Genomic DNA, 11809 nt, shown 5'->3' on the forward strand with positions numbered 1-11809 from the left:
GACCACCACCTATTCAATTATGGTCATCGGCCATGCCGGTAGGGATTAAGAATTCCATTTGTGGCCATCGGTCACTTAAAGAGGCGTGACAAACACGCACCCTGGCACTTATAATGAAATACCGAAAATCCAATCACAAACAATTTGTTTCAATTGTTTTACTGAGATATAAATAGATAGATTAATCATTTGTTGGAAACATTCAATTAAATCAAATTTGAGCTTTTCAAACAATTTTAAGCAAAGTGAGTAATATAATAGATGTTTAAATTTATGTTTTTATCTGTTTTAAACAAAACTACATAGGAATCTGTTGTTGTTTTAAAAAAAACGATAGATTATAAAGACTAAAAAATATATTACAAACAGCTTAGGTTTCCACTTTGTAGCCTAAACATTTCCGGTTAGCATACACTTTAATATTCCTCAATCCTTGACGTCCACATATACGACGTGATGGACTAACAGAGGTCTTTTAATCCGACCATGACCAAGAACAACAAAACTGTGAGTATTGAGGGACATAAAGTTGGCGCCAGCCAAAGAAAAATAAAACAGGCGAAAAACAAAAATGGAGGGAAAAGGAAAAGCGAGAAATCGAAGCTGCTTTTTGGGGGAAATCCCCAAAGGAAATTCTATTCGCATTTTTTTCGCTTTCGCATGCAAAGCCAAGTGAATCCGTGGCCGTTGCACCGACTTGTTGCACTCACTTTTCCATTGTTGCCATCGGCGACTGTTTCCGTCACATCTTGAGGCAGATGCATTTGCGATCCGACCGGAGTGGGCGTGGCTGCACCCGGGGGCGGTGGCATCTCGCCAGCGTAATAGTCCGCCACACTGGGAACAAGCAGAACGCCCACCTTATTGCGGGCCACCTGCTGGGTGGTGCTTTTTCGATGCCGCGAAGGCAACATCATTCGGTGGGCCACCAAAGCCATGATCACAGCACTTCTCACAGAGTCAAACAGATATTTTCGAAATATTTCCGAATTTCCGAGTAGCGAAAAAAAGGAAAACGCGGAGGGCAAATCAAAGCCGCGTTTGCCTTAAGGAAATGCTCGACGCCAACTGAAAGACACCAGAAAAAGAAAAAAAAAGAAAAACAAGCAGCGAACGAAAAACGAAAAGGGAAACTTTCAACGCACCGGAAAGAGGCGAAAGACGAAAGGAAATGGCCGACAGCTCTCTCGCTCACTCTCATACTCACTCTCACACACACACTCATGCAGCCATTTGTTGTTTATGTAAGTGTGTGTGTTTGCTTACTAAACGCCGCATGTTTGATGAGCGTTTTGTTGTTGTCGTTGTTGCTCCTTTAACGTTAATATTAATGGCGGAATCACATTGTCTGCTCGAAACGTGTGTCTGTGTGTGACGACGGTGTGCGCCTGTGTGCGTGTGGCGACTGTCATGTCTGTGTGAGTGCCGTCGACTGTGTATGAGTGTGTGTTAGTTTATCAACACGTGCACGCCACATTTAATAAACGAAAGCCGAAAAACAAGCAGGAAACATGGCGCAAATGTAATATTTGTTGTTAAAATAAAATGACGAAACGGAAAACAAGTTGGAACATAATAAAATGTCACTGACACACGCGCAACTGTTCAATACTCTTCAAGTTTTTATTTAAATAATATTTTTATATTTTGGCATTGGATGCTTTTATAAAAGTTTATTAGTTTCAAGACCGCTTATCGACTAATTTAAGATTTTGAACTAAAATCAATCACTGCCATACTTTATATATTGGAAAAGCCTAAAAAAAATTGACAGAACAAAAATTGCTTAACGAACAAAGGGTACTAAATTATATAGAAGCATTTAAAAATTAGGAAATAAAAGCCGCAAAATTAACGACCAAGGATCACGATCAAAATGCTGAGTAGATTGGGCCGGAGCGGTGGCTCCAGCGTGCGGTCCTTTGCCAAGGACGTTCGCTTTGGGGTAGAGGCGCGCAGCCTGCTGCTGCAGGGCGTGAACATCCTGGCCAACGCGGTGGCGGCTACTCTGGGCCCCAAGGGCAGAAACGTGTTGATCGAGCAGCTGCTAATATCTCCACGGATCACCAAGGACGGCATTACGGTGGCCCACAATGTGCAGCTGAAGGATCGACGCCTGGATATGGGCGTTCGGCTGCTGCGCGAGGCCACCAATAATACGAATAACAGTGTGGGCGATGGCACCACCACGGCTACGATCTTGGCCCGTGGAATAGCCTGCCAGGGGATGCATGTGCTCCGACAGGCAGAGATTAATGTTCAACTACTGCGTGAGGGGATTCTCGAGGGATCGCAAGCGGTGTGCGAAGCTTTGGGTGAAATGTCCGTGTCGGTGGACACCATTGGTCAGGTGGAGGACGTGGCCAAGGTTGCCCTTAGTGGAGACGAACGACTGGCAGAGCTTATTAGCGACACTATCCTGGAACTGGGCGAAAGTGGCGTCATCTTGCTGAAGGAATCCCAAGGCCCCATCGATGAGGTTAAAATCCAAGAGGGCATTACCCTGCCCTCGGGCTACTGTTCGCCCTTTTTTGCCTCGAAAAGTGAAGGCAAAACTCTGGAGCTAGGCAACTGCTTGCTGCTGCTCACTTTGGCCAAAATTGAACAAGTTGAACAGATCCTTCCCGCCTTGCAAATGGCCAAAGTGAGGGAACAACCTCTTCTGATCATAGCCCAGGATTTTTCCAGTGATCTGGTAAAGATTCTGGTGCTAAATCATCTGCAAGGTCGAGTGCAGGTGTGTGCCGTCAAGGCTCCAAAATTTGGCGAGGAGCAGCGGCAGGAAATGCAGGATCTAGCTCTAGCCATGGGTGCCCATCTGCTGGAGGATGCCACCTGGCTGGCGGAGCTCTCTGAGGGCGATCTTGGCGAGGTGGTAACAGCGGTAGTGGACGCCAAGGAAACGCACCTGCTGCAACCCATCAAGGTCAACGAGGAGCAGGTTGAGAGACGCATTCAGCATATTCGTGAGCTGATCGATGAGGCTGTCACCGATGAGGATCTGGATCGGTTAAAAACAAGGCTGGGCAGGATGCAGGGCCACCTGGCCACCATCTATGTGGGCGGCACTAGTGAACTGGAAATCAGTGAGCGAAAGGATCGCTTCAACGATGCCCTGCATGCCGTGAAAGTGGCCATCAGCGATGGTGTTGTTCCCGGAGGTGGCACAGCCTTTTTACGGTGTATTCCTGCTTTGGATAAGTTACCTCCTGCTAGGGTCATGGAGCACCAAGTGGGCAGGGAAATTGTGAAAGACGCACTACGTCTGCCCTGCTACACAATTGCCCGAAATGCTGGAGTGGATCCCGACGAGGTACTTCGTCGAGTGTTAGCTGGTAATGGCAACTTTGGATACGATGCCGCCGCCGGTGAGTTTGGAGATCTGATGGCACGCGGAATCGTAGATCCCACAAGTGTGATGCAATCTGCCATAACCGATGCCGCCGGAATTGCCTCGCTTTTGGCCACCACCGAAGTTCTCATCACCGAGCAGCCGATAAAACGAAAGATTCCCAAAAATCAGATTACCCAGGATCTGGCTAAACTTGTTGGCATGTAGAAAAAAATTTCACGAAATCATTTTTAAATTTTGTGGTCCGCATAAGTAGGCTATGAAAATGTCTTTTAGAATATCACTAAATTAAATGTTTAACTAAAAGTCCTTTTTATCGATAAATTAAACATTTTCAATGCATAAAGTTAAGCCAAAGAAATAAGTGCAGGCATAATCTTTAGATTAAAACTTATAAAACAATTATTAAGCTTAATTTTCGAATATTTTTAAGAAAATTATATATTTCAGAATAAAAATTTCATGATCGGTGCCTTAAAAAACCAATAAACTTTCAATTCCAACGGCGCTTGCAGTGTATATGTGGTTGCCTTCATTTATGACTTGTCTCCTTGTCGAATCCCTAATTCGAACATATACGAACACGCATGCCGCGTTCAATAGACCCCGACTCCGTTGGCAGCCACAAGCACTCAGTCATAACCTGACGTCCTTCGGCTCCCGTTCGCTCACCCACCCACCCACTCACTACTCATACGCCCAACTTGACCTTAACCATTTGCTGCGTTTTGTTTGGGCGCCAATGGACAACAGACAAAAGGAGAAAGGGTGACGGGGAGAGGAGAAATGTCAGCAGCCGCATTCCTATTTATCATGATATATTTGGGCGTTACATACAAGTGCTATATGTCATTTGGGTAAGCATATAGCGATGTCATTAACGGTCATTAGGCACACACTTAAGAGCCAGTACGTATACGCCACGATGGACTGGCCAAGTGAAACATCTGTTTATCAGGGAGTTTGACCTTCCCATCATACGCGCATTGCATAATTAAACAGCATGTGGGAGATTTTCGGGTCAGTGCCATAAAGAAGGGTCGTTGTTCGTTTTCGCTGGCCACAAAATTGCATTCTTAATAATGCAACAGGGCCTCTTACAGGTAAATCAATAAAATTGGTGGATAATGAATTAAATAAGTTTTTCGAGGTGCCTGAGAACTTTGCAATACTAACGATGTTTTGATACCAAAAGTTGTAAAGGATCTTAAAACTAGACTTACCTTGACACGAAGATACAGATACAGATACACAGATACAGCTAAGCATATACATATAGATAGATGGGCGGTTCGATAATGGTGCCTGGGCAGATGCCGGGTCTAACGATTCTTGAGAAAGCGCAGCATTTTGCACCGCCCGATTCTTGTGCCTTTTGCCTGTGTGCAAAATGATATGGAATAATGCTGGTGATGGCTGAGAAAGAGACACAGAGAAAATACTTATTGGGATTAGCAATTGTGATTCCCAAAGCCCTAGCTCACGTATGCTCCATTGTTGTTGCTCCAGTTCCAGTGGGTTTATTGTTCGTAAATACAAAATCCGACGGCAAAACAAGCCTGACAAGTTGTCGCCTCTTGTTTTAGCAACGGCACCCCCACCAAAAAGGAAGGAAGTCGAAAGGACAACAGCAGCGCTGCCATGTCTGGCCATACAACAGGGATATACCCAGTGCCCCCAAAACAAGCCCACAAGAACACACACCCGAGGTCCTCGACTGTGCCGAGGGTTTTTCGTTTATTTTGCTTTGTTTTCGCCCTGTTGTCTGACAACTTCCGACTTTTGCGGTGGAGGCCCATAAATCAAAATGACCCAAAACGCGCAGCAAGGAAGAATAGCCCACAAAAAGCTTATCAAATGTAACCATACATTTTTATGGAAATTTGTTGTATTTTATGAAAACTATGATTAAAATATATGGACTTCGGAATATACATATTTTAAATTTAATTAAATATTTTTAAATGTGTAGTAGCTTGTAGCTTAAAAAATCAGTCTCAAACAAAACCCAAATGAGCTTGTTAAAGTAAGAACGTTTAATTACCTTTCAGTTTTAAGATAAATGATTCTTAGCACTACAAAGATTATATAAAACTATTTTGTATTAATTTTCTTGAATTTAAACTTTAAGAATTCCTAAAAGTGTGTGTAATAATAAAATAACTTAAATATTTATAATTGTTTCAAAATATTAGAAAACTAGCAATGTGCTTGGAAAGTCGTTGAAAAATAACGACTAAAATTTAAACCTAACAAATTATAGACTGAAGCAAAGTTCTAATCCATTTCCAGCCAAGTTTCCCACCCGATGGCTAATTTGTCTTTTCGGTATGTGAAGTATACAGACTTGTGGTATTTTGAATGGCCGCGCCACGGTCACACTGACAGTGCTGCAAAACGGCGGCAAATCAAAGGTCGGGTATTTATTTTAAGGGAGAGATGTTTATATTTATTTAATAGAGTCAAATGGCAAACCTCAGCCCACTGGTCTACTGGTCGCAGACCAAACAAACACTACTGCTCAAAGTCGACCTCAAGGATGCCAAGGTAAGTTAGGAATGAATTTGCAATGGGTCCAAGTACCCCTGTGAAAAATCAATAATGGCAAACGAAAATTTTCCCAGGGCGCTATTGCGGACTTTTCGCCGGTTTCCGTGAATTTCAGTGCCAATGGTCATGGCGCTCGTGGAGTTAATGCCTACAAGTTCGAGCTACACTTCTATGCCCTCATCAACGATGAAACAGCCACCTTTGTGGTCAGCGACAACAAGATCGAGCTGCAGATCCGCAAACTGGAGCCGGAGTGGTGGCCCCGCCTGGTGGCCACTCCGCAGAAGCCCCACTGGCTGAAGGTCGACTTCGACCGCTGGCGCACCGAGGACGACGCCGAGCTGGAGGAGAAGCCCCGCGACGTGCGCCAGGACTACGAGAAGGAGTACGCCGAGCTCCAAAAGCGCGAGCTGGGCTACATCAAGGGTTGGTACTCCCTATATCTCCATTCAAAACATGGGTTTAAAAGAGTTTTTTTCAGTTTGCCATAGTAAATAGATTTTTTGTTGATTTGGAAACCTTTTTAAGTAGAAAACCTTATTCAGAAGGCTTTTCCTCAACAACTTGGAAGAACTATTTTCACACCACATCATACGTTTTTAAAGAGTCTTAATAATGTTTAAAAGAGATGATTTTCCTAATGGAGTTTTATAGTTAATCAGTTCAAAGCAGTTGTATAGGTTCTTATTTCTTTTGATTTTTTGTTGATGGGAAACCCCTTTCAGAGGCTTTTCCTGAACAAATTTTAAAGGCACAACTTCTTTTAAAACCACATAGTATATTTTTAGAGGGAATTAATAATTTATGAATTTCCTAATTGATTTTTTAGAGTTTAACTGTTACATATATCCCCTTTAAGCAGTAAATATATGGTTTCTTACAGTTGTGCCACACTTTTCATGGTTTCCAACCTTTTATGTAGTTTATTCATTTGAACTTATTTATTGAATTGCTATAACCCCAAACCTCCCTTGCAGAGAAAACCAAGAAGGTGTACATGATCTTCTACAACCTGGCCATGTTCGTGGGCTACCTGTATATGATGGTCGTTGTGGGTGTGCTATACTACCGCGATGGAGCCGATAGCATTGGCAGGACCTACGCCAACGTGGGCAACGCCTTCAAGTTCATCCAACTGCTGCAATATCTGGAGGTGATGCACCCCATCTTCGGCTACACCAAGGGCAGTGCAATGGTGCCCTTCTTCCAGGTGTCCGGACGCAACTTCATCCTGTTCCTAATGATCGACATGGAGCCACGGATGCACACAAAGCCCGTGGTGTTCTACGTGTTCATAATTTGGTCAATGGTCGAATTGGTTAGGTAAGTCTCTTTATCAAAGGGTAAAATAACGAATATCTAATCTAGCTATGAACTTCACCCCACCAGATATCCCTTCTACTTGGCCCAACTGCTTGGCCGCGAGGTGGGCCTGCTCACTTGGCTGAGGTACACCATCTGGATACCGCTCTATCCCATGGGCATCCTGTGCGAGGGCATCATCGTACTACGCAATATTCCCTACATCGATGAGACGAAACGGTTTACCGTGGAAATGCCAAATCCCTGGAACATCACCTTCGACATGGTTCTATTCCTGAAACTATACCTCCTGCTGCTGATCCTGCCGGGCAGCTACTTGGTCATGTCCCACATGGCCAAGCTGAGGTCCAAAAAGCTCGGACGGGGACGCGCCAAGCGCCAGCAGCATCTCCACGCCGACTAGTCGACACACACTGCCAGGAGCAAGGTTCGTCCGTCTCATGGCTGCTCGTTTTCCTATTTTCGTTTAGCGTAAGCAAATAGTCCAAATAGTCCAAAGAAATATCTACATCCACCTTTCTTTCTACATTGATGTTCATTAAACTTTTTAATCATATTGCAAATGTAAATTGTTTCCATTTCATCGCAGTGGGCTTGGTGTCAGAAAGCCCTTATTGTACCGTTCAAAAGAATTTGGCCGGAAAAAGAAACAATTCCTCAATTCAATTTCTAAATATATGTGCATACAATAGATTTATTCAGAGCGCTCTGTGTATGCCCTCTATTGCTAATCACAATATCCAATCATGTTTTTGGCACACTTTTAATAGCTCTCTGTATAAGTGCTTATTAGAATAAAGTTTTTGATAAAGTCACACACAGTACGAAGTGCACACTTGAGGGGAATTTGTGTATTTTCGTGACAGATCTAAGCCAACATACCAAAAGAGCCCGCGCACTGAGCTTTAGCATCCTGTCAGGCATTGGCTCTTGTCCCTCTTTTGCCGTTTGGGTTTGAGTTTGACGGGTAATCCAATTTGCACTCGAGGACGATGCACAAGTAGCTACTGATCCACTTGACCCACTACTGGCTTTGATTTCTGGCTGGAGCAGCTCGCTGGCAGCTCCTAACTTTGTCATTTCTTCGAGGCTTCCCCACATGCCGGGCGTTATTATTATTTATGAGAAATATGTGGTGGTTAGACCTTTAATTATGTTCGAATTGCCTTTGTGTTCCGAACATCAATTGGTTGTGGGTGGGAAAGCTTATAGCTGATAGCATTTGTGTGGCACCTTCTTCACTTGAGTTGGACAAAGTGGAACACTAATGGATATGACGATAGTGCAGCCGGCAGTTGTCACCTGCTGAGCGTTATTAATGACTTTGGGCCGGGCCGCCAATTCGTCCAACAAGCCAGCGAAATTTATCCCCATCGAGTCCCTTTTCGCGTGAAATATTCATTGCAATTTGCACTCTCACTCGGCATTCGCCTGCAATTTTTTTGTGTGATTTATTTTTTAGTCGGAGCTCACGTATACGGAACTGAACTGAGCCGGGGTTAACGTTCAACTAATCACCCCAGCGGGGCCAGCTAATAAACTTCCACGAGAAAGGCCTGGTCCCTAGCTGATAAATGGGTTTTTGATTAATGCCGAGCGCGATTGATTTTCGGCCACTGTGGAGCAGTGGAGCCAACGGTTTAGCGGCCCATTTCGAGCGCAGAAAAATGTGCGGATTTATGCCATCTGACACCCATGCACGGCATGACGAGGAAGATGTGGAAGTGCAGGCATCAGCAGTTGGCTGCAATCATGATTTACAGCCTACTGTAGTTTTTCACTGGCTCCCCCCCATTCGAAGCGGTCATTTATCAACCGCGCGCCTCTGGCAAACCAAATCCCACAACCACTGGGGAAGGTCAGAAACGAACTAAGCCATCGAAGCCCGAAACCATAAATATGAACAATTGGCCCAGCGTAAATTGCACGCAATCAAAGATAAGTGTTGCCCGGTTGCCAGGCAATGAGGAAAAATTCCAATACCAAGTCTGCCACGAGGACAGCAAACAAAGGGGCATTGAAACACTTAATCAACTTAAAAACAAACCATAAAGGACTATTCAATTGAATGAAATTAGAAAACTTTAGAACGTACTTGTATTTAGAGTAGATTAAAGCACCATTCAACTATATTTAGCGAAATATTACGTATACGCCCAATTACACATGTGTCGCTCCTTTTAAACTGAATAGCTTTAAAATTAGATTGACAATTCAATAATCATAATTTATTTAAGTGCAGATAAATTGGATTTTTATAAAAGAATATGCAATCTTAATATACTTATATATATATATATACCACTTGTATTGCAGGCCAATCTATATTCCATGGCAAAATGTGTGATTTCCGCCCAATAAATGGACAGAGAAAACCGAAGAAAAGGAAACCGCACCCCGACCACCTCATCACTTGTTAATGACCTCTTTGTGTCGGACATCGAAATGCATTTTCTGCCCGGCCACATGGCACGGAAGTATGCAATAAAACTTCTACTAATTGCAGGACACAACCGCAGCGAGGTTGTTGCCACACACCACAGCTGAAAGTGCCCAAAGTTTCCCCAAGTTTACGGAATTTAAAAAAGTGCACAAAAGCGTTCGCTCATCAAAAAAATGCCAGGGATTGAAATGTATAATACACCAAGGCACACACACTTTAAAGCTCATTTTCAGTTAATAAGCCCATAAAACATTTTTTTTTTTTCAGTTTTATTATAAAAGCCAGGAAATGCTGCTTTGAGTTTATATACTCTCACGATTGATTGCAGACCGTAATTATATTAGCAGACAAAGAGTTCAATTCGAGAAAAAGGAAAAAAATTTAATAGCAAAATAATCAAAGAAGAGCAAGTACAAAAAATGGTACAGGCTTACCAAAAAACCGAATTTAAAAATGCTTTTGTATTGAATCGATCAAATTTGGTAATGACATAGTTTTAAAGTTAAAACTTGATTGCACAAACTAGCAATAAACATTATGATTTATTAGTTGCTTTAATTTAATCACTGAAAAGCTATATAGTTTAAGTTTTATGATGTGTATTAAAAGTGGCTGAAAGAGGCGGCAATGAAAAGCAATAAAAGCCAATGTAATAAAACCCATATATTGTGTGCATGAATACGGGCAAGTATCAGCAAACACTATGCAAAATGTATATGCAGTATGCACTTGGAATGATTTGTGTGCTCAAATGGCTGGAGACATCGACAATGGAGCCACCGAAAGCTGACTCAGAGCCAGCAACAATTTTGCATTCTGCATTCTGCATCCGCTTTCGATTTGAATTGCTGGTGGCGCCAGGCCAAAAATCCATTGATGGCATCCACACCCGTTAACACAAAGACACACACACACACACAGAGAGAGATCTTAACCCCTTGTGAGCCACACATCCTTACTTTATGGCTACTAAGTAGTTCAACGCCAGGGAATCTTCGTTTGAATTTCGGCTGAGGGAAGTGGGTAAACTATTGGTCCTTGGGTCACGTAGCTGAAAGTCCTCGGAACGGGCAGCATCGGTAACTTTCAGCCACTACAAGCCGGTTTTTATTATACTTACTTCCCTTTCGCAAAAGTTATGATAAATGAAAAGCAGTGACAAACAGATGCTTGTGATAACTACTCACACTACCCAAACCGGCGCACTCGGACTTCAGCTCTGACTATAAGTTTATGAAAAATGAGCCCAGATGATTATTCGATGGCAGCTGCAAAGTGTTGGGGCAGCAATCAAATGTCATTACTTACAAACTTTCATTTAAAAGGGTACCAAGGCAAAGCGAAATAGAATTCAACACTGGTTGGAAGTGTGGTGCCGGAAAATTGTTACAATTGCAATCGAACTGGATGCCGCACACAAAACGAATTACATTGTAAAATGGCTAAAAGATTGAATTTCTACTATTCAGTTGGCTGCAAAAAAGTATCTTTTACAGGCTCCCAGTTATTGAATAGTATTAGGTTTCGATAAATTTAGTGTTTGTTAAACCTGTTGTTGAATATTGTTCTTGTGAACTTTGTGATAACATTTTTGTTTATTATTATTTTAATATGTTAAAATTAGATAATCGTTAAAAAATTTTCTTAAATTTCTTCCAAAGTTTAGAAACATGTTGCTTAAGAAAACTGTAATCAAAAGGGTTTTGACTGATTGATTGTTTAATTTATTCTTTATTTATAATCAATTACGTTTTATATTAACAATTTAGTTTCAATGGGTTTGCGTGTAAGTTGTCTTCATACTTGCTTTCTATTTTTGTGAAGGTTTAATAGTTTTCCAAACCAAAGTTTACAAATAAAAAATGTATGTGCAAACATTTGGTTGAGTTATTTTTCGTTTAGCGACTTAACTGACCTTCCTTCTGCCTCTTCGCCCTTCGCCCTTTGACCCTTACACTTTTAGGCGGTTCGCCCACAAAGTGTTGGCCAGCGGGCAGGCAATGAATCTTCAAAGACGCTCGGCAGAAGACCCCAGGCCAAACTAACCCACCACCCACTTTGGGGTTTATTTTTTGTGTTTGATAGTGGGGGGCGGTGGTGGGTGGACAAAGGCCACGCAATCGTGTGGCGCAAAAAGAAAG

The 11809-nt window shown here is 42.6% G+C and overlaps 3 protein-coding genes across 4 annotated transcripts in view; 2 read left to right on the forward strand and 1 right to left on the reverse strand.

The window, feature by feature from the left end:
- LOC108149309 (rho GTPase-activating protein gacF) overlaps nucleotides 1-1072 on the reverse strand; it is a 46425-nt gene extending 45353 nt beyond the window's left edge. The window contains exon 1 of the mRNA XM_041710488.1: nucleotides 711-1072. Coding sequence (XP_041566422.1) covers nucleotides 711-938 — 228 coding nt within the window. The 5' untranslated portion in view covers nucleotides 939-1072. The remainder of the gene's footprint in view (nucleotides 1-710) is intronic.
- Nucleotides 1073-1556: 484 nt separating this feature from the next.
- On the forward strand, nucleotides 1557-3698 carry LOC108149311 (60 kDa heat shock protein homolog 2, mitochondrial). Its single transcript, XM_017276764.2, has one exon. The coding sequence runs from the start codon at nucleotides 1877-1879 to the stop codon at nucleotides 3557-3559; it is 1683 nt and encodes a 560-aa protein (XP_017132253.1). The 5' UTR covers nucleotides 1557-1876; the 3' UTR covers nucleotides 3560-3698.
- Nucleotides 3699-5733: 2035 nt separating this feature from the next.
- On the forward strand, nucleotides 5734-10326 carry LOC108149312 (very-long-chain (3R)-3-hydroxyacyl-CoA dehydratase 3). 2 transcript variants are annotated; one of them, XM_017276766.2, is made up of 5 exons: nucleotides 5734-5899; nucleotides 5977-6328; nucleotides 6880-7225; nucleotides 7292-7652; nucleotides 9542-10326. In XM_017276766.2, exons 1-4 carry the CDS (start codon nucleotides 5819-5821, stop codon nucleotides 7626-7628), a joined length of 1116 nt encoding a protein of 371 aa, XP_017132255.1. In that variant the 5' UTR covers nucleotides 5734-5818; the 3' UTR covers nucleotides 7629-7652; nucleotides 9542-10326. The 2 variants fall into 2 exon arrangements, with proteins under 2 accessions (XP_017132255.1, XP_017132254.1); XM_017276765.2 differs by lacking the exon at nucleotides 9542-10326 and having other exon boundaries at nucleotides 7292-7788.
- Nucleotides 10327-11809: the final 1483 nt, after the last annotated feature.

The sequence above is a fragment of the Drosophila elegans genome, unplaced genomic scaffold, assembly GCF_018152505.1.
Source record: "Drosophila elegans isolate 14027-0461.03 unplaced genomic scaffold, ASM1815250v1 contig_814, whole genome shotgun sequence".
Classification (NCBI taxonomy): Eukaryota; Metazoa; Arthropoda; class Insecta; order Diptera; family Drosophilidae; genus Drosophila; species Drosophila elegans.